Source organism: Mytilus galloprovincialis, chromosome 2, assembly GCF_965363235.1.
Source record: "Mytilus galloprovincialis chromosome 2, xbMytGall1.hap1.1, whole genome shotgun sequence".
Classification (NCBI taxonomy): Eukaryota; Metazoa; Mollusca; class Bivalvia; order Mytilida; family Mytilidae; genus Mytilus; species Mytilus galloprovincialis.
The window spans coordinates 96,970,826-96,995,335 of NC_134839.1; the positions used below are offsets into that span (position 1 = coordinate 96,970,826).

The following is a 24,510-nucleotide window of genomic DNA, read 5'->3' on the forward strand; positions in this document are numbered from 1 at the left end:
CCACTTCTTAAGAAATACGTTGACATTTCGATATAAGGATGCAGGCGGGCTTATTCGTGTCTTTCTAATACATCTGTTTATATTTTCTATAGACCTCTTTTCAATATAATAGGCTTAGACACCGTTTGTTTCAGTTTTCTGCTGTACAAAAATGCTCATGAATAATAGATACTTTTCAATTTGGTAATCAGTTTGTGTTTAGAAATATATATCTCAACGAATGTATTCAGTCGGTTTTCTTCTTTTTTTTTAATTTCAGTTCCCCCACAGCCGCATACCTCAAAATGCTTCAAATTTTATAATATGTGTCCATTTAAGAACCCTCCAGGCTCTACAGGGAAACATACAAAGATGTGTCTGCCGGGGAAAACTTTTGATGTCTGTAGATACACGTTGTGTGAGGAAAATCCATGTACCAATATAGTCGACTGCAGACCATGTGCAGGTCTGTAATCGAATTGAATATGTAAACATTTATGTAATACAAATTTAAACACTGTAAAAAGAAATGGCAAAAATCTGGAAGGAGAATATATTTTCTGTCACCTGCTTGACCACAATATTCTATTTCATCAAATTGGGGATCATAATACATGTTTTAAGGAAAAAAACATATGCACATCTACCTTAAAATTAAATGGTCTTTTTATATATTTCTACTCATTTAAAAAAAGTGCAGAATTGCAAATTGATCTATGACCATGGTTCAGTTAACTGGAACAAAAATTCAAAGTACTAGTTATAACAGGACAATAAACCTATTAAATCATATCTAATAAGGGAAATCGACTGTAGTGAACTGACATCTTACATATGGAATGACTGATAGTTGCAAAATTACAACGATATAATCTGTGTTATCGGGCTGACGTTTTTTTTTCTTTTTAGGATACTGTTTTCATGATGGAAAGTATATACAACCAAACCACGAATTTTCCAAAGCGGATAACGTTAACTTCTGTTTATGTACAGATGATGGAATTTTGAAATGTACAATTCAACACAGTTCTTATGAAGATATGTGTGTTTACTAGAAATATCCATGTATATTCTACACAGTATAGAGGCTGAATATTTCAAAAGATAGCTGTATGATTATAGAAACGTTGGTACATGCCGTAGTATTTACATATTGAACGTACAGTGTTTTTGTAATATAAAACAAAATTCAAGAATGCAAAGATTCCAGTATGGCAACAGCACAATTTTCAGTTCAGAAATTTTTTTAGATTTTATCAGATAATGATCAGATTCCATAAAGATTTTGACAATTTTAAGATAAATATCCATTATTATTTATGTCGAGTATTTTTGCATTGGAACAACAACTTGTATGGAATACAAACGCAGATAAAAGAATAAAGAATAGAAAAATTTCTGAAAGCATACGTATTGCACTTTCTTTTTTATTATTTTGTTTGCACTTGTGTTTTCGTCACCCAATGTACTGTTAAGTTAATGGCGTTTTCTACACAAATTGTATTGTATGTTATGTATTTTCTTATTGTTAGTGATCGAGATTTCGAGATTAAAAATGGGGAAACTAGGGCCCTAGAAATAAATGTTACCTGGCTTTCCGAATATTCATGTGACTTGTCAAAGTTAGAGAATTTTGTTTTTTATCTGTTGAGTATTGTATTGTTGCCTCCTTGACGTTAGCATGCACATCTTTTTATTCCTCAAGTAAAAGCAACAAAAACTTTCTAAAACTGTTGTTAAACACGGCCGGTTTTCCCGAATAGTACTAGGCTGTTTCTTTTCGAATAATGGTAGACGACATGTTGCTTATAACATATACAAATTTGTAATAGTCACATTCAAGGGCTAGGCATAAGCATAGCATGTATATCCAGTACGAACATAATTATAAAATAATCCAGGTTGGCTATGGAAAATAGGTCGACAGTATGAGCCGGTCTGTTATATTATTGAAATTCGAGGGTCTGAAAAACTTTCGTCATGTAAAAGGCAACCTTCAAAATATTGGCTATCAAGGATTCTAATAAAATTATATAAAAGTACACGTATTCCCTCTTTCGACTTGAGGCAGCATAACTGTCCCCATTTTATGAATGGACGAACAGACGTGGTTGCGTATTTTAACGTTCTTAACAGCCAAACAGACGATCATACATCATACAAACCTAGGACCATTATCATTTTTCATCAGAGTTTTTGCATGACAAATGGACACATCACAGTAAAACAACCAAACTTTTGACACACGCATAACAAACAAAAATCACCACGAACGATTTCCGAACGTACTAGGGTAGCCTTATGAGCATGTAGTAGTGTTCAATTTATATGTTGTCAGATGTGACCGGTATTCCTCTTATTGTAAACATTTGTATTTTACCCTATTTGAAATTGAATTCAGACCCTAAAAAGATCTGTCAACGTAATGGTATAAAACTAGGTATTTTTTTCCTTTAATGTAAAATGTTCATATGTTTCTGTCGATTCTTTTTGTTGTTGCATATTTATGAGTTTAAAGTTCCAAAATTACGAAAAATAATTAAAGCATATGCAACAAAATCCTTGGCGAATGATCAAACCTCAAGTTGAAATTTCCGTTCCCACCACGTCGTGGACATAGTTATATTATGTTACAAGGTTATTTCCTGTATTTACATTTAAATAATGATATGCCACAGGGAAAACTGTTACGTAATTTATAAAAACTGCAAGGGAATTTCATGGGGGAAAGTGTTTCTGATATCTTCCATTTTCATTTAATTATAAGTATTGTGATATGCTTACTTCTTCAGTAAAGGAAGTAATCGCGGAAGTAAATATCAAATGGAATTGTATTTAATCTTCCTACAGCTGTTCTTATTTATAATCTGGAGTATTTTTGGATAACGATAAAAAGTTAAAATATTTAATTCTGTAATCGATCTTTCTACTTTACAAATAGTTAGATACAAGGTGGTAGATATTAACACGAAACAATAAACGTAAAAACTCTAAATTTTAAAAACATGAAACTTTTTTTTGTCAAGACCCCACCAAGAGCATGTTAATATATACAGTAAAAACAACAATAACAGTTATAGTTTTTGACTAAGCAAGTCGGAATATATTATTTAATCTGCACGGCTCGGATGACTTTAATTAACCCAAACGACGTAGGATTTCGGATTAAAGGGTCCTCCCGACCGTGCAGATTAAATGATATATACCGATTTGATTGGCCAATAAACGATTTAACAAATGTCATCTTCAATTTACGTGAACTTTTTCCTCAATCCACGGCTCATAGGAAAGTTTATTGTAGGGTAAAGAGAGGGGAAATGCGATTTTGTGTAGTTTTTACCTAAATTGTTACATTATTTGAAGAATTGCAATTTAATCGTAGATTTTTTTTATCGTTTCTGTTGAATATACATGTATTCACAATTTTATATAAATCAGTGAAACACATCTTTTCTTATTAAATGATACGATAAAAGTTGAAGAGCATTGAGGATCCAAAATTCCAAAATGTTGTGCCAAATACGGCTCAGGTAATCTATGCCTGGGATAAGTTTTTCGTAAAATTCAAAGTTTTGTAAACAGGAAATTTATAAAAATGACCACATTATTGATATTCATGTCAACACCAAAATGTTGAATTAAATTCGATTAAAAAATAGTCACTAAATATATTATTATATAGATATCTAAATAGTCGGAATACATTCCATTGAACACAAAACTAATCCAAATCAGATTTTTTTTATTTTAATATTCTTAAATGCATTCTTTTTTTGGTAGAAATTACGAAAACATAACTATAATATGGTTTGTTTGTGAAAGTTTAACATTGATTTAAGATTTACATTGTACAAAAAATATTATAAAATATTTGATGTCCCACCCTTTGATTGCAAAACATCATTATCATGTTTAAGCACAAAATCGTCATAAATAAAATGTTTTTAGTCTGCTACACTAGTACACAAACCACGCTATAGGTTTGGTTAAATAAATCAAATTAATAAGTTTTTAATGAATAAAATAAGTTTATATGTAGATCAGCTGGAATATAAAATTTCTTTTTAATTATTAATTTCATAATACACAAATAAACATTTTGTATCAAATTTTATCATCACGATGAAGAAATAAATAAAGATATTTAGAAATTTCTATATCCCAAAATAGAACGTATATATTTATTGGTCTGTACCGATTTATTCGGGAAGTTATTCAATGACCGACCGTTGAATCGCTTATATATGTTATATAAGGCAATGGTTTTTTCCCTTCCTAAGTGATGACAATGTGAATGCCTGTTTTCTATGTTTGATTTAGTTTAAACTGAAAAAAATAAGGTATTATAGGACATGAATATGGTAAGAATACATTTTATAAATAGTGCGCTTTTTGAATATAACTAACTATTATATTTTGTTTGTTTTCTCTTGCTGGAGAAGATAAAACGTTTCAATATAATATTCTACATGTCTCTTAAATTAATTGTTTGTGATCCTATTTTTCTTCAAGATGTCTGATATATTATACACTCATAATTATAACAGCAATATTAAAATGGCAGGGGTACAGAATTATGAACAACTCGTCTACAAAAGTCCTTGTTAAAGTAAATTACCACCAGAGACCAAATAATACGAGTGAAAGTAACACAAATATGATAGACAGCAACTACATGTAACGATAACAAGTGAACTAAGAACCTCGAATCAACAAGCGAACAAACAACACGCCAACCCAAACCCTTAATATAATTTTAAAGGTAAAAAGCTCTTAGTGGCCTCATGTTATATATGGTAGGTATTTCTTTTCTTATATTCCTATACAGCCATATTGTCGCACACAAATATTTTGTAAGTAACTATGACCTTGATCATGACTTCAACATCAATAATAATCCTCTCCATATATCTAAGTATAGTTTCAAACCCATTTAACACCCGGAAACTACTTTTCTGTACACATTGTGGTCTATTTGTATAAACTATGACATTAACTCTTGAGATACGAACATAAACATCAATGGGTCTCTTCACATGTACCCAGGGTAAGTTCGACCTCATAGGTTCATGTAGTATTTGATCAGGCATCTGTAAACCACTTCCACCCCCCCCCCCCCCCCCCCCACACACACACCGGTTGGGTCTTTAGTAACTATGCAATTGACCTCTGTCAAAGTGACCTCAAACTCACCAAAGATCTCTCTAACAAATGTTACCGATTGCATTGAGGTGTAAAGTATTAAGAGTTTAATTATGGCATCTGGAAACAAAAATCTCTGACATACGAACGAATAAAAAAACTACACGCCTTCTGTTACTTTGTAGCGTTTAATATATGTACAGGTTCCTTAACTTGACAGGCACAAACAAACAGTTGTGAGCACTAAGGCCCTCCCTGTAACCTTGTGCAAGGTGTGTAACAGTCCAACAAAAGAACAAACTATAGAATTCACTTGCAGACCCTACACATTTTATGGTTAGTTTGTTTTCTATTTTAGTGTGTACGAAATGTTTACAAGTAGACCTTAATCAAGCAACTAGTAATTAATAAATAAACCGATCAAACAATAAAATGACTATTTTCTTATGGGTGACAGTAACATTTGTTTTAGTATTCACATGTATTTCTTAATACTCTAGTTTTTAGCAATTTTAAAATTTCATAAAATCCGTCAGACCAGTTATTTACCGATACCTGTTACCTGTTTGGCGTATCAAATTAGAAGACTGGTACCTTTGATAACTAAACATGATATAAATATATATGTTTTGATATTTACATGTTTACTTACAGGTCAATGTGAAACTCTCAGTGGTATTTATTTTTTTGTGCGTAAATGTCATTACAAGCGATACAGTTTGCAACCTTTCGAAGATTAACACGTGTAGTTTTATTATTGATGATAACTCTGTAAATAATTTGAAATTACAATTTAAAGAAACGGAAAGTCTATCTGCTAAAATAAGATTACAGTTTGCATCGCCTTTCAAATCTACAAATGGTACAATTTTACCAATTGACTGGACAATGACGACTCGGGGGAAATATGGAGGCGATTTTTTCACTGCTTGGCCAGTTGATTATTCCCTTTATTCGTTTGGATTTTTAAATTCAAGAATGCTGTCTTATATTCCATTAAATATAACTGTGAATCCACCTGGGTGTGACGTTTTAATAGGAAATATTAATACAGACTGTGGTATTACGCATGCTTTATCAACACAAATAAACATCCAAATTAAAGAGTCTCATCATAACCACAGCTTAAAGTGGTGTTATATAAAGGAATATAAGGAAGCCCGGGATACAATATTGTACACAATGATGGTATACTTTGGGATTCCATATGCGATGTTTGGGTTTCACTGTTGTCAGGAAGACGAGAGAATATTATCATGTGAAGATGAATATAACATGCAATGGAACGGATACCAAGTTTTACCATATTACGTTGGAATCGTTTTCTTTTGTTTCTTTCCAATTTTTCTGATGAAATTTAGTGCACGTGCAATGGATTCCGGCAACAAGTTCAAGGACAAATCAAATTTATATGAAGATTTAGATTCGGATAAAGATGAATGGGTGTATTTACAAACTAGAAGCCCTGTTACATTTTCTAAGTTAATACTAGGCATGTTTGGTTTAGGAATAAAACATCCAGTAACAGCATCTAGAATAAGAAGAGTCATTTTTGTCTTTATAGCACCTATAGCGATTTATGTTGAGATCTTAATGTATCATTTAGGGTGGCCCGAACTTGTTCCGGCACTAGTTAAAGCTAAAATACCTTTCGGATTTGCAAGTATAGCAGGTGGAATTGTCGACTGCCATCCCTTGTTTCTACCGATGATTGGAGGTCCATTTGTTGCGCTTCTAACATATCTAATGATCGGAATTATAGTTCTTGCACTTCCGAGAGATCTAGGTAAAGCTGTTGAAAAAGGCATTTCTTCCGATGGAAATGGTAGATGGACACTTTTGCGATTACACACAGTTACAATTGAAGAATTGTCTCTTAAATCCTGTGTCAATAAGATTGGATATCATAAGGTTCATGCAGTGTTGAAAGCCAATATTTTTATGCTTATCAACCCAACATTTTGGCAATTTGTAATTAACTTTTTTGTTAAACGATGGAAACGATGTAAGTTAAAAGTTTATGCAGCTGTGCCATCGAATCAGTGTATTCAGTATTTACTATTTTTGTTTCTTATTTTGTTTTATGTTGTGATTTGTTTTACTGAAACAATACTATGTATTTTATACTATGGCATTCCAATTTTCAAATTTCTCACCACAATGGTCAATGGTTATACAATGTATCTAAATAGACAGTTTCTAGATAGACATCAAGTGTTAAAGATTTTCTTCATGATAATGTCACCCTTGTGTTTAATGTATTATTTGTTCATGTCCTGTATTGTTATATCAGAATCTTTTAACTTTTTGGCCAAAATCATATTTTTTGTTTACTTGTCAATTGTTATATTTCCTAATTATTCGTTTAGTTTTGTTTACTCAATTATCATGCTATTATTTTTCATCTATCATATAATCATAGAAATTGAAAAGGATTACTTTGAACTACTGCATCAAACTATTAAAGCCGTGAAACATATGAAGGGTGAAAAGTCCAAAAGAGAGGAGATCAAGTGCACTGACTTATCTGAGTCAACTGTGGTAATCAAACAAGAGATGGTGGTGATAGGAGAACATAATTCAAATGAGCAGGAACAATTAAGGGAGAAAAACAAGCTTCCTGGTATTGAGAGAGATTTATACGAGTATGTTGTACGAAAACATCGACCACTTCACATTGCTATTTTTATGACAGTAATTCAGATTTGTATAATGACATTTTTAGTATTTGCTTCCATAATATATGTGTCTAGATTTGTTGATGTTCAAGAAACAGACGAAAAGCATGAGATATTTCATGTGATAAGTATATTGTTAATTACGATCCTACCAAATCTTGTACACCGTGTGTTTACGCCCATAGTCAACAATAAAGTGAGAAAACATAAAATCAGACAAACAGTCGACAACTTCTATCACATGCGAATATAACTGAACATTGTGAAAACTTTCAATGTACCAAACTGTTTTAGAAATCCTTAAATAATTGTCCTTTTAAAGTATATTTATATGTCGATTTTTTTTTAATCGAACAAACTGTTTATGTCTTGATGTATGTGATTTGCTTTAAATTTGATATAACCTTTAGTAACTGAGAGTACTTATAGATAGATTCTCAGTGTATTTTGCCTGTAGTGTGTCGATCTGATAAATCAAGCCTTTCCAATTATAGATTTGTTCAGATTGTGCTCATGGGGTAATTTCGGAAGTAATTGGGTACTCACAATTTAAACAATGTGATATTATGTGTCTATATCCATCCAGAAACATAGTTCATTGACTGTTGTTGACACTTATCCGCCTTATTCGTTTTTTTTTGTGTTCGTTCATTAGCTAGGGCGTTGATTTTTTTTATCTGTGTTCGCCAATTTTTCCTTCCGGGTCTTCTGTAGCTTCGCTTTATGTATGTGCTTTACTCATTTATGATAGCCATACGGTTGTTTATAGCTGCCTTTATCCACATCCGTTGATCTCAAGTGAGTTCTTGACTTAGATTTTTTATCTTGACTGAATTGTATTAGAGGAAGTGTGATTATTTAAAGTCTTGAGGTCGTTATCTATATGAAACATCCATCTAATATGTCTTTCATAATATTTAAAAAAAAAAAAATATCATCAGCTTGTAAATATTTATTTACATTAAATGTAAGTATTCGGCAAGACGTAAATATATCAGAGGAACAGCAAACTGTCATGTATTTGGTACTTGTTCAAGATTTCGCCCTTTTATGGCACAAAAGTGAAGATAAATTAAAAAAGAAATCATACTTGGTCATTTCAAGAAAATGTGATAAAAAATTAAAATGTACAATTCAAAAATGTTTTATGAGATAACGTATATTTGAGTGGCCAGTAGAGTATTAACGTAACTCCTTCTAAAAATATCTCGTAAAATTTTGCCTGTACCAGGGGCGGATGCAGGAATTTTCGAAAGGGGGGGTGCTAATCCAGGGCACCCAGGGCAAAGGGGGGGTGCAAAACATATGTCCCGATACAAATGCATTGATCGGCAAAAATAAAGGGGGGTGCGCACCCCCGGAACCCCCCCCCCCCCCTGGATCCGCCACTGTGTACCTGAAAACACATGAAACACTTGATAGTGACACATACTGATAAATATGTTTATATTGTATTTCTCGAATTTTTAAGATCATTTGTATGTCATTTTTAGCCATGTATGTATCACTTACTATAGGGACTTTTTGAATGTATTTGTGTTACCTTACCATGTATTTGTGTGTTACCTTACCATGTACCTTACCATGTATTTGTGTGTAACCTTACCATGTATTTGTGTGTTACCTTACCATGTATTTGTATGTTACCTTACCATGTATTTGTATGTTACCTTACCATGTATTTTGTGTGTTACCTTACCATGTATTTGTGTGTTACCTTACCATGTATTTGACTTTTAAAATGTGTTGTGTGCATGACTTTTGTAAATAATGTGTATATTATTTTGTTATGTAGTCGATTCGAAGAGTCCATTATAGCAAATGTTAATATGTTATCTGTAAACTGAATATCGGCTTTCAATAAGACTTTGAGATGAATATAAAAATCTAAAAGACAATTATATGGATTTCTTAATATGTCTTATCCTTTTCAATTATTTATCTGTAATTTAATAAATGAAGCAAGTGTTTTAAATCTTTATAGAAAATTAAATCCTAACCTCTTCTGGTTTTGTATGTGTATGCATGAAGATTTGAATGCATCTTTTGGTAATTATATTGAGGTGGAAAAGCGTTGAACAAAACGCAATCTGTACATGAAATTTGATTTTTTTGTATAAAATATTTTCTAATTTTCCTAGATGCTACATGTCAGGATCATTCGATATGTTTTATTTTATTTCAATATTATAATATACAAACTTTCAGCAGTGTTTTATAATATATCTTTTAGTTAACATGCAATGTTTACTGTTTTAGGAATAATAGAGTTATTTCGCTTGTGCCAGATCAAATAAACAGATACATACATTGCCACTAACCATCATATCTTTGATACACTGACGTTTTCTTCACTTTATATCAGCCAATATGGATTGTTATGAATGAGATATGTTGGTTAGGCAAACAAATGAATCATTAGTTCAAAAGAATCTAAACTAAGTGGTTAAATCAAAAATGGTCTTTAAAGATATACAGGTGTCTTCATCTAATTGTAAGCTCTATGTTGGGCCGGGTGTACGGTGGTAGCTGTTGAGTTATGTCAATTATTATGCTTGGCTGTTCCTATCCCTCCCCATGAAGTATAAACATTACATTTTTAAATGTAATTATAAAAAATAACATGTGGTATGATTGCCAATGAGACAATTGTCCACAAGAGACCTACATGACACAGACATTAACAACTATAGGTTACCGTACGGCCTTCAACAATGAGCAAAGCCCATACCGCATAGTCAGCTATAAAAGGCCCCGATAAGACAATGTAAAACAATTCAAACGAGAAAACTAACAGCCTTATTTATATAAAAAAATGAAAAACCAAAAATGTAACACATAAAACAAACGACAACCACTGAATTACAGGCTCCTGACTTGGGACAGGCACATACTTAAATAAAGTGACGGAGTTAAACATGTTAGCGTGATCCCAACCCTCCCCCTAACCTGGGACAGTGGTATAACAGTACAACATAAGAACGAACTATAAAAATCAGTTGAAAAAGGCTTAACTCATCAGATGGACAAAAATACAAGTTGAAATTAGTTTGAAAATTAATAGCAGAGTAAATACATGTTGTTTGAATTACAAATGCATAATAACAGTTCATGCAGGCATTAAAACTGTATATATTTTATAAAGATAAAAATGAAGGAAAAGAACGAAAATGTAAGCAGTAAGGTTATGCGCATGCGTCAAACACATTTTGTGCTAATTAGAAGACAACTTTGTTTACCAAGCGAAATAAAGTCGTCATATAAGAATTTAAGATAGACTACAAAATATCTGGTATAATCAAAGGTACAAGGCTTATAATTAAAAACGCGACCAGTGAAGTATAAAAAAGAAATGCTGCATCATATATCTGTATTAAAACATTTCATCAATTATTGAAGAACCTTGCAATCCCGTTCCCTTTTCATGACTGGACCTATACCGCATTGGACTTATGACCGAGTTTGTACTTACATGAACAACACGAGAGTGCCACATGTGGAACATGATCTGCTTACCCTTCCGGAGCACCTGAGATCACCCCCATTTTTGGTGGGGTTCGTGTTGCTATGCCTTGTTTTTTTCTCTGTTTTGTTTTGTGTACACTATTGTTTATAAAAAGAAGACGTGGTATGACTGACAATGAGACAACTCTCCACGAAATACCAAATGACACAAAAATTAGCAACTATAGGTCACTGTTCGGTCTTCAACAATGAGTTGTTTGTCTTTTTATCTTTTAGCCATGGCGTTGTCAGATTTTCAATTTATGTGCTTGAATGTCCCTCTGGTATCTTTCGCCCCTCTTTTGCACATGTTAGTCTTAGATACATCATATTTTATCAGTTGTTATTGCTTTATTTAACTTTTAGTAACTGCGAGTACCTTAGTGTTTGTGTTTACTTAGTTGTTATGGGGATTGGTATCGATCTGATGAGTTAAGCCCGTTTCAACTGATTTTTATAACGTTGTCTCTTTACAACACTGTTCAAGGTAGGGGGGGTGGGGTGGAGATGGGCAACCACAAACATGTTTTAACCCTACTAGATTTTGTATGTGCCTGTCCTTATCCTTTAATGCAGTGGTTATTATATGGTGGAAACATATACCACATCTCATTTTCAAGGTTACAATAATATGGAAATAATGCGACTACTAAAACAAGTCCAATGAACTAAATTATAATGTTTTTGAAATCTTGTTGTTCTTTACTCAGCGGAGACGCATACCTTAAATACATACATATGTATATTATAGATGCAGCAACGCCAATAACATTTTTGCAAGACTGACATTGCTACAACAGAAAACTGACTCTACTCCGAGAAAGCCATACTTTCTGAACCGTTACCAATAATAGTTTGCGTACAGAATAGTTTATAAGTTTACGTAAGAGGTTTTTCCAGTTGGCCGGTTAAATATGTTGACTTAAATACGGCCATTGACTAAACGCATAATTTGTTAATCGTTATCTTTCAGATATTTAGCTTTTGAGGTAACTATCTGTTTAATGATTAGTAAAACTTTAGTATAATATCTCTAATTACAGGCTTTTAAACTGGCAATTAATTAAACTTATCTCCTTAGCAATTGCAGTTCTCCATGTAGAAAACGTATATATGTATTATGTAATCCAGGAACAACAAATGGAAGTGTTTAACGAACTTAACTGGCTATACAGCCCTTGCACGGTCGGTAATTGAGGAATATTCAGTTATTACAGCATATTGACTCACAAAATTCAACTGAACTTTAAGTTTTATATTCAACTTTGTCAACTGTCCATTTTAGTAGTGCATTTTCATATTCTTGGTATATAATTATTTTTTTGAGAAATGCACAGACAATTTTGAGTGTACGTAAACCGCTTTGTTTCAAACTAAGCGACATTTTCTGTATGTGAACTGTAAAATTGAGAATGGAAATGGGGAATGTGTCGAAGAGACAACAACCCGACCAAATAAAAAACAACAGCAGAGGGTCACCAACAGGTCTTCAATGTAGCGAGAAATTCCCGCACCCGGAGGCGTCCTTCAGCTGGCCCCTAAACAAATATATACTAGTCCAGTGATAATGAACGCCATACTAATTTCCAAATTGTACACAAGAAACTAAAATTAAAATAATAGTACATTTTGTTGTTGTTGTTGTTGTTTTCGTTGTAGAACCTCCTTGCAGGAGAAAAATGAGATTTTTTAAGCAGTTCAATACAAAATAACTCGGATGACGTATAACTTTTAACATTAGATAAAATTGAGAAAGGAAATGGTGAATATGTCAAAGCGACAACCACCCGACCATAGAGCAAACAATAGCCGAAGGCAACCAATGGGTCTTCAATGTAGCGAGAATTCCCGCACCCGTAGGTGTCCTTCAGCTGGCCCCTAAAATATGCATAATAGTACAGTGATAATGGACGTCATACTAAACTCCGAATTATACACAAGAAACTAAAATTTAAAATCATACAAGACTAACAAAGGCCAGAGGCTCCTGACTTGGGACAGGCGCAAAATTGCGGCGGGGTTAAACATGTTTATGAGATCTCAACCCTCCCCCTATACCTCTAGCCAATGTAGAAAAGTAAAACAATAACAATACGCACATTAAAATTCAGTTCAAGAGAAGTCCGAGTCTGATGTCAAAAGATGTAACAAAAGAAAATAAATAAAATGACAATAATACATAAATAACAACAGACTACTAGCAGTTAACTGACATGCCAGCTCCAGACCTCAATTAAACTGATTGAAAGATTATGTCTTCATCATATGAATATCAGGTACAATCCCTCCCGTTAGGGGTTTAGTATCATACTATCATAAAATATATGAGAAGAACATAACCCGTGTCATGCCAACAACCGTTTTTTAGAAATAAATGTGTTTAGTTCCGATGCAAAGACCCTATCAGTGAATCAATGTTAAAGCCAAAATATGCAATCTTTAATGACCTGACAACAGTATCGTAACTATACCCCCTTTTAATAAGTCTATTTAAAGGTTTTGTTAGTTTCTGAGGAGAATACTGACATTTTTGTGCTTTATAAAGAATATTTCCATAAAATTTTGGATGTGAAATACCTGAACGTATAAGATGTCTGCATGTTGAGTTATATTTACGAATTATTTCCTTATACCGGTGATAAAATTTAGTAAATGTTTTGACCAGTTTGTGATATCGAAAACCCTGGTGTAATAATTTTTCAGTAATACATAAATTTCTCTCGCTAAAATCTAATACATTGTTACATACACGAGCGAATCGTACAAGTTGAGATATATAAACACCATAAGATGGTGACAAGGGAACGTCACCATCTAAAAATGGATAATTAACAATAGGAAATGAAAAATCATCTCTTTTATCATAAATTTTTGTATTAAGCTTCCCGTTTATGATATAGATATCAAGATCGAGGAAAGGGCAGTGGTCATTGTTATCATTAGCTTTATTTAAAGTAAGTTCTACAGGATAAATTTCTTTAGTATACATACTGAAGTCGTCATTATTTAGAGCCAATATATCATCCAAATATCTAAAAGTATTGTTAAATTTTTGTATCAAATGTTGTTTTGATGGGTCTTTGCTAATTTTAGTCATAAATTGTAACTCATAACAATACAAAAACAGGTCAGCAATAAGTGGTGCACAGTTAGTCCCCATTGGAATTCCAATAACTTGACGATATACGGAATCTCCAAAGCGAACAAAAATGTTATCAAGTAAAAATTCAAGTGCATAAATAGTATCAAAGCATGTCCAATTGACATAGTTCTTTTGTTTATTGCTACTAAAAAATGATCTAAAAGAGTTTGAACATATGTACTCGCATTCCGACTTTTTAAATGCCCAGTTAATTAGGGATGTGAATTTTTTCTTAATAAGAATATGAGGCAAAGTGGTATATAGGGTAGAAAAATCAAAACTTTGAACAGATTCAAAATCACCAATATATGCATGCAATTTATCAAGTACTTCCAACGAGTTTTTGACACTCCAAAAGTAATTAATTCCACTATTTTCAAAGGCCTTATTTGAACAATTTATTATCAGGTTTTTTATTGTACCAAGTGTACTAGTAAGTAAAACAGACAATTTAGTAGTTGAACAATGGCTGGAAGATGAAATAAATCTATATTTGTAAGGTTTTTTGTGCAGCTTCGGAAGCCAGTACATAGTTGGGACTTTCATTGTGTTTGGTTCTGCTTGTAAAGAAGTAGCTAAAAGTTTATGTTTGTTACAGATGTCGTTTTCTGAAAATGAAGTCAGTTGGAATGTTGGTGAATTCGTGATTTCCTTTTGCAGAACCTCTATATAAAATTTACGTCAAACAATAATGATATTATTAGCAGCTTTATCAGCCGGGACAAAAACAAATTCCTTGGCTAGTTCTGTTAGTTTATTTTTGATACGCGAAATAGGGTTTTTATAGTTTTTGTTGAGGGTAAAATGTTCTTTAAAATGTTGTATTCGAATATCAACTATCTTCATTACTGAATTAAAAAAAGAGTCCAAAGATTTTTTGTCAGCTTTTTCCCGTTTTACCCATTTCAAACAGTAGGCGCGGAGTGAGTCGTTGATGATATTACGACACTCATTCCAGTTAACAGTTGACGGGGGACGATATTTAGGTCCTTTACTGAGGAATGATTTTAACTCTCGGTCGCGAACGATGTTAAGGTCTCCTGTTATAACATGGGAAATTGGTCCATAGGTGTATTCTGAATTACTGCAATTACACGACATAGGTGTATTTTCAGTGATATTTACATCTTTACACAATTGGCTATAATTAAACACATATTTTCGGGTAGATTTCTTGTAAATATAACAAATGAGAGGGAGTTCAGTATTATCAAAATATCCAGGAATTTGGTCTTTAACAGAATGGTCGTTAAAAATACCGGCAATATTTACAAAATCAAAACCTTTATTGACATACTTTATTTTAATAAAATGTTTTTTATGATCTTCAGGGCGATCAATTTTTGGAAACAGTTTAGAATAACAATATGCCATTATAATTTGGACAATTTCATACTTAGGACTGTAATATGAAATTGTGTTGCAATCCTCTAAAATTTTATTTAATTTATTTATAGGTAAAGAACAAAGCTTGGTTAACAGATAATGTCTGCCGTTGTTTTTTGAAATGGAAATTAGGTCCGAAATATTTGTATGGTTGGTCCGAAATTTTCTTTGATTGCGATTTTTTCTGCGTCCATGAGAACGATTTTTACGAACAGTTTTAGAAACTATATCCAAAATGTTAACAGAATCGGTTCTTGATATATTGCCAATTCCCATGATATTATCATTAAGAGTTTATTTAGCAAACTGGGATAACTATATTCGTAAATATTAGATTTTATATAACTAAACCATTTTATAAATAAATAGAATCTATTAATTGAGAACAATCTAAAGATATTTAAAAACATTAATTTGACATTAACAAAAAAAGTTCATACAAAACAATTGTGGTCTAATGCAATTATATTGAAGTGCACTTGGTTGAATCATGAAGATTATGATTACAAAAAAATCCAAATAAAGATACATCTAAAAAAAAAGATGATACAAGTGAGCCCTTTTTTATTTTCAGTAATCAAAAACGGACTGGTGTAGCCAATACTTAATTGATGATAGACAAAACGAAGATTATGTAAACCAAAACAAATCTAAAAAGATATAGATAAAAATGAAACTCGAAATAAGAATAAAGAACACGTAAATACGTGTATTATGATACTAGTTTTAAGGAAACACCTGACCTATGTACGAAAACTAAACAAATAAGTAACGATAACACTTATTAAACATGAACTTGCCAAATGCATAAAGATGACAATTATAAAAGCTACTAGAACATACCCGTGATAGCGCGGGTCCGTGACTGAATTAAAGTATATAACTATGCGTATCCCTTATTTTAGTATTGGTATTGTCATCTTATAAAGTCATGCCGATTAAAAATTTGCACAGTTTCTCTGCTTTCAAAATATTTCTGTTTGAACCCGTCGACCTGAAACCTATCAATTATTGGTAATATTAATAATTTGGAAAACAAAAGGGCCTGGAATGGAGTATTTCTTACTCAACAGTATACAGCAAAATTCTAAATACACCGTTTGGTGGTGTGCCTGTCAGATGCGGAACGTACAGATAAGGTAATAGGTAACAGGTGAATATACTATTGGTATCGGTGTCGGATTCGATCCGGAACTTCTTAATTATTGGCAATATTAATTACGTGGAAAACAAAGGGGCCTGGAGTGGTGTAATTTTTAATCAACACCATTGTACTATATTAGTTATATATAAAGTTGAATTCTTTGATTCATCGTTTTTACGTGATGACGGCTGACAAATTGGACCTCGTCATTTTAGTATTATAGATTATTCAATGTTAATGTACATGTTTTTGATTTATTCCTGAAATTTTTGTTGTTCCTAGACCTTTGAATTTTTTATTGCTCCATTCGAATTATAAACCTGCTACTGATGACAATAGTATTTTATTCTAGATTTTAATTTACTTAACGATTGAATCAGTAGAATAATTGTACATATTTTAGATCAATAAGTTAAAGTTGCAAAGTGTAACAGACTCTCGAATGTGACAATGCTGTGACACGTCTCCCAACAGACAGACGGTTCTAAATATATGCACTATTTTCTGGTGTATATAAAACAAATGGCTGGATTTACTCCAAAGGGTCGGTGACCCTTCGGCACTATAAACTCAAAAGACATCAAGAGGTCAACATATGGGCTTAAATATTACTTTAAACATATATTTTATAAGTATTGGCGTACTATGATAAGAAATATTTACCAAATTTCAGAGCTGCTTTAAAAATTGAGCCACTAATGTTCGGCAAATTTTGGAATTACAACATCAAATAAACAAACGGCGATATGCTCTGATAATATTCTAAATTTGCATGTCCCAAGTCAGGAGCCCTTAGTTTTTAGTGGATTTTCGTTGGTTCATGTTTGTCAGGTTTAATTTTCGTCAATTGCGTTGTTATAAATTATGATGTTGGTGTTTTGGTTTGAATTGTTTCACATTTCTCATGTCGGGGGACCCTTATAACTGACTATACTGTACGGATTTTTCTAATTGTTGAAGGCCGTACGGTGGTCTATAATTGCTTAAATCCACTTCATTTCAGCTCTGGTGCATAGTTGTCTCATTGGCAACAAAACCACATATGCTTATTTTCATACTAGAAGAAAAGTAACTCTCCGACTTGGTGTATTTTCACGGAAAGAGGCAAATATATCAGATTTAAATTGGTCATCCTTTTGATATCGTTTTAAACAAAAGATGGAATTTTTGTGGAACTTTATAATTATTCACGTTAAAATTTTTACAGAAGTGGTATTGATCAGGCATTTCGTTATGGAACTGTTGCTTAGTTTTTAGTTTTCTATGTTGTGTCTTGTGTACTGTTTGTCTTTTTCTCTTTTAGTCATGGCGTTTTCAATTTATTTTCGATCAATGAGTTTGACTGTCCCTTTGGTATCTTTTGCACATCTTTTACATATTAGACAAAAACGTGCGTAGGAAATTCTTTAAACCTTTTGTTTGGGCGAAAAAGACAAAATGATAATGGTTAATATTTTTCTGACTTGTGACATCATTACGTTTTCCTTTTTTTTTCAAATCAATATTGATTCGCATATTTATAGTTTAAAACACGCCTAAAAAAATCATAACATAATATTGTGTGTTCTGAAATTTCTCAACATAACAAATACACCTTAGGCACTGCACAAGATTGAATGTTATTTACGAAACGTTTAAATTGGAATCTTTTCAGTGGGAAGTGGTCGTAAATAGAATTAAGGAAAAAAGACTTAACTTTACTTTGGTGTTACCATCTATATATATCTACAGGTTGTTGGTATGGTAATATTTAACTGAAACGTGTGTACTCTAAATTGGTAAGACTCTTGTAATTTAGTCTCAACTACTTTGAAAATATACTTGGTTCGGTGTGAGCCAAGGCTCCGTGCTGAAGGCCGTATATTATGACCTCAATTCAATTTTCAATTCTTTATTACTTTGAGCAAATGATGCTCATCAGTACAAATATAATATATATGCAAATACAATATATCATAAATAAATACATAAAACATACATAACTGATAAATGAATACATCCGAAAAGAATAATAATCTATATTAAGTATTGGTAACTTATAACATGTCTGTTCTACGTTTAAATGCATGGAAAAGACATTTACAAAGGTTACATATGTCTTTTACATTTTCTGTGCTCAACAACTGTATAAGCTTAAATGACGATGGACGCTTATAATAATATGGCTTAATATACTGTCTCCTAATTGCATTATAACAATCACACTGTTAAATGAAATGAAACTCGTCTTCTATTGTATTTAAAGTACAGAGAGTGCATTTTCTTTCTGATCTATTAACACCGTGATATCGTCCTGTTTCAACAAATAAGTTATGTGAAGACAATCTTATTCTCGTTAGATACACTCTAACATTCACATGTTTAGTAAGGTAAAATTGTAAACGAACATTATTTACACAATATTTATATAAAAAAACACTTTGGCGAGCCATCCAATAATTGATTCAAATATTGATTAGCTTGATCAAATATTCTAGTTTTAATAAAATACTTAAGAGTGTCATTTACAACTAAATTATCTTGGTTATACCAGAAGTCATTCAGACCCAAATTAAACAATAAATACTTCAGTTGATAAATCCAACTATTTCTGTTATTACATTGATTCCGTACCTGCTCTTTGTAACACTTTTCAAGAATACAATTATTCGTTGATAAAAGTTTAAACCAGTGTCTTATAATATTATACAATCTAGAATATATCAAAGGATATCTACCAAGCTCATAATACACCATTACATTCGTTGTACATTGTTTGACACCTAAAATATTTTTGCAAAAATAACTGAACTTTTTCAATATTTGGAGCTTTATGAACGCCCCATATCTCACTGTCTTAGCATAAAATACTACTTATATATGTATTAAACAAATTAAGGTATGTGAAAACATTCAAATATAAGGATGATACTTTTGATTTCAAGGCAAATACAGCTTTCCTGCCTTGCTCAGCTAATTGTTTTTGAGTTTTTAAAAATTTTCCGTTATAATTCAACAGAATACCTATAATGGTTTACTTTAAAAGATTGTTATTTGGATGGAGAGTTGTCTCATTGGCACTCACACCACATCGTCCTATATCTATTGAATAAAGCTACGTGAATCAAGGGGGACGTGGATGAAATAATCGAAACAAATTTTTAACTCTCAGACTGCTAGATTTTCCAAAGGTACTTCTGATTTTTATCCAATAAGGAATTTGATGTTGATCGTTGATATTTTTATAATTTTTCAATTTTTTTAAATTTAAGTTTCAAATCACAACTGTTTTTAACTCCATCAGATCATATGCTGTGGACATTATCTTAATATTCTGCATCCATCAAATCACGTGATTGTTAAGTGGGAGACGCAGAGATTATTCCTAGATCAGATGCAAAGTTATATTTTTGTCATTGTCTTTGTTGTGTTATGTCGTCGCTACCTACAAATGTATATTGTGTTTTGTAGTCAATGTCATTATTGTGTTTTTATGTCTGTACCATTGCTACAGCATGTGTTGTTGTCGATACTTTTATTGTTTTTTAATGTCGCGGTCATTGTTGCGATTTTTTGTCGCTTCCATTTAGTTTTATTGTCAGTGACCTTATTATGTTTTGCTGTCGCTACACTATATATTGTTTTGTTGTCAATGCCAGTAATGTGTTTTATTGTCGATAACACTGTTGTGATTTATTGTTACTACTATAATTGGGTTTTGTAGTCGGTATCATTTTTGTATTTTGTTGTAGCTATTATGTGTGTGTTTTGTTGTCGCTACTTTTATTTGGTTTCGTTGTCTTAGCCATTGTTGTGTTTTGTTGTCGCTACTTTTATTGGGTTTCGTTGTCTTAGCCATTGTTGTGTTTTGTTGTCGCTTCTTTTATTGGGTTTCGTTGTCTTAGCCATTGTTTGGCTTTGTTGTCGCGTCTACCATTGTTATGTTTTGTTGTTACTGTTATTATTGTGTTTTGTTGTCGGTGCCATTATTTATTTTCTTTTGTCGGTGCCTTTATTGTAACTTGCTGCCATTGTTGAGTGTTTTGTTGACGGTTCCATTGAGGCATAAATTATCGTTGCCATACATGTAGCTGTGTTGTATTGTGAAAGCCCTTTTTGTATTGTCAGTTCCATTAATGTAATTTGCTGTTGTCAGTTCCACTTTTTTGTCGGTTTCATAAATGGGTTTTACTCTCGGTGCCTTGCTTTTATTTAGTTGAGAGTCTCATTATCTTGTTTTTATTTTGCAGTTCTTATATAGACATTTTCTTTTCGATCACTGCCTTCAAATAGTATGTGTTTACGATCACGGTCAATCATTGTACCTAGGCTCGTCTAGTTCCGTTCGCAAAATTAGAATAAACAATTGTTAATCTTAATTAAATTAATTTTTTAACATTAATTCCTAAACGCAACATTTCAAATAATTTGTTTCATGCAAGCCCTTCTCCCTCTTTCCTTTACCCGGCTACAAAATTAAATCAACAAAGACTCCAAGTTTAGATGCCTTGCAATATGAATAACAGTGGTTGTATAATCAAAACAATTTCTACAAAAGAAGGTGTTAAATACAAAGTATATCATAAATCAGAAGACAATATCTTGAAATATATTAATAATGACATCTTTCGTAATATATTTGTGGTGTATCTTCTGCATCCGTCTACATCTGGAAATGGATCTAATGTTAGACCAGACCGACAGCTTGTGTGATCTTTGTCTGTCTAGTGCATATCAAATTCTAAGTAAAATGACATTGTTTATGTAATTTATTCTAAGGAGAGACCATAATTTAATGTAAAGATAACGGAATTTGATGAGACTGTCATCAAAGTGAGAGGGTTAGCGCTATAAAACCAGGTTTAATCCACCATTTTCTACATTTGAAAATGCATGTGCCAAGTCCATCTTCGCTAGCCAAGGGTTACGATCCACTCCCGCTCTCTTCGCCCTTGGCAGATTGAGCCAACATTTGTGATATCAATGTCGCGCCACCTATCGGAAGATTAAAGTCACGCCCATTCCGAATACATTATTCTTGACCAATGGTAGCACTTGAACTCTTCAATTTGGAGGTAAAAACACGGTAGTGTCAAGATTTTACCCACTTGGTAAAGCCGAAAACGAAAATATACGTCAACATCCATGCATTTGTGCATGAAACATACACAGGAACTTCTATTTGTTGATTAAAAACATTCAAGTTGTCACTAAATATAGTCGTATGTTTAGTGATGTAAAGACTTGTTGCACAATAAACACGTGGCAATTGTTTACAAACACTTTCTACATTTACACGTGATCATGTTATAGGCGCTTTTTGATTGGATGCAGCGAGTTTCTACTGCAACCAATAAAAATCCTTACCTTGTGTCTCCGAAATATTATCTCAATCCGCCAAGGGTGAAGAGAGCGGGAGTGGATCGTAACCCTTGGCTAGCGAAGATGGTGCCAAGTCAGGAATATGACAGTTCTTGTCCATTCATTTCTGATGCGTTTTGTTATTTGATTTTGCCATGTGATTATGGACTTTCCGAATAGATTTTCCTCTAAGTTCAGTATTTTTGAGAAATTTACTTTTTAAGAAATGACATGATTCAGAACAATAAAAAGATTTTTTTTTTCGCAGTTCATTAGGATAACATCGACCACTTACTAATCTATAAGAGTGATAGAGACAGTTATCTGTGATTAAAATTTAATATATTTACATCCAAATTACAAATAAAACCACCAGAGTACTAATCTGAGTTGATAAAATGAAAACATTTGATATATTTGATTCGTTTGACGCGCTTTTATTAATTTGCCTTTATCGTGGACTCTCTTGTCCAATATTTGAAAGCCAATGCAACATATAAATACTTGAATACATGAAGGGCTTTTAGGTCAAACCGAACGTTTAAAGAATACCAAAATCCACCTATGTCCATCAAAGCATTACAAATACATATACGCTTTTACAGTTCTAACCTCTTATATAAATACTTTCTTTTTCAAAGTATAGCTTGATCTCTGAATAAAGCCACTGAAAATGATTGAAATCAGTTTAAAAATAACAAAGTTTTTTTTATCGATCTATCCATCTTTTTTTTCCTATCCGTTTTGCAATTACAATGACAATATACAAAGCTATGATATCGACTTCTTTCCATTCCAAAATAAAATTATGGATAAACTGTAGATATTATACATCAAATGACGGGGTAAAACGACCTAATATAATGCATTTTTTTCATTCTATTCGTTTTTGCTAACAATGAAGATCTGTCCTATACATATCTAGAACTGATGAAATTTATTTGTGAAAATGTAGAATATGAAAAGAGAATTCTCCTGTTCATGGATACCTCGGTAACATATAATCTAAAGGCCATTGTCAGTGATAAAGTGTCTATTCAAGGTTTTCTTGCCGATGGCTAAATTCATCCGTTTATTGATAGTCAAGTGTAATAACATTCAGCAAACAATTTTTCCATAATAGATAAAGGGTCAAGACGAATCAAATATGGCTTATTAGCCTGCTTGAGCTATTTTCTGAAAGAGGTCTCCAACAGATAAGCCCAAAAGGTGAAGCGATGATTTAGCGAAAAATACTTACAAATTACGAGATGAGATGTATCACAGTTGTAGGATGAAAACATTATACTGTGGAGTAGTTCAATTGTTTACGCTCCAGAATATCGTCTGATTAGAAAATTTACTGATCGTGTTCTATTCTCTATTTTGACTTTCCCTCAAGATTTTTTTCTTGATTTGTTTATTCGGAATAGATTTACCAGTATTAACTGTAAATTAGCGTTGCTTCTTATGTGTAATAGATCAACATTGGAAATCATTATTTGTTAATTATGGCATGTTTGATTTTAATTTAAGATATTTCTATATTTAGGCGTATGGATGTTCGTGTTAATTTTCTAAAACCGGCTTCGTTTTTATAAGTTGAAACATTATCCTGCTTATTTTTCTTTTCTTTAAGGAGTATTTAGTGAAATAAAGAATTCTTAAAATATGTTTTCAAATAATCAGTGCTTTTGCTGTTGTTTATTTTTTTTGCAATTGCGGCTGTTTTAAATTTGATTCTTTTTTTTAAATGTGGGATTTTTCTTTATTTTATCGCGTTCTTCTTTCACACTTTTATGCTTGAATGAAACAACTATAGCTAAAACATTACTGTGATGTGAACAAAATTAGTTATTGGTTTATTAATGCCACATCTGCAGCAAGTCCAATATCATAGTTTATCATTAGAATCGCCATATTTATTTTCCTCTGTGTAATTACGAAATCTGTTAAAGAACCCGCTTGTACTAGATCGATACATACTTGTGCGCAAGGCAATTGTTCAGCTATCAAAATAAAGAACTGAAGTCAAATAAGGCATAAAGTTTATCATAAGTGTAAAGAAGTTTATGTTATGATACAAGGACTATGACACCGGAAGAAACGTTATCATTTTTTGAGACAGTAAGCGAAGAACAGACCAAGTGTTTAGAAAGAATTTCTAAGATTAAGCCCAACTTTGGAGGTAAGACTTGTATAATTGTATAATCGTG

The 24,510-nt window shown here is 32.3% G+C and overlaps 1 protein-coding gene and 1 long non-coding RNA gene across 2 annotated transcripts in view; both read left to right on the top strand.

The window, feature by feature from the left end:
• The first annotated feature begins 4,206 nt into the window (after window positions 1-4,206).
• Window positions 4,207-10,112, top strand: LOC143065015 (uncharacterized). The gene is made up of 2 exons (XR_012975382.1): window positions 4,207-4,340; window positions 5,776-10,112. It is a non-coding gene; the product is annotated as an uncharacterized LOC143065015 (long non-coding RNA).
• A 13,991-nt stretch (window positions 10,113-24,103) lies between these two features.
• The window catches only part of LOC143065018 (calcitonin receptor-like), a 63,817-nt gene continuing 63,410 nt past the window's right edge, over window positions 24,104-24,510 (top strand). The window contains exon 1 of the mRNA XM_076238289.1: window positions 24,104-24,482. Coding sequence (XP_076094404.1) covers window positions 24,386-24,482 — 97 coding nt within the window. The 5' untranslated portion in view covers window positions 24,104-24,385. The remainder of the gene's footprint in view (window positions 24,483-24,510) is intronic.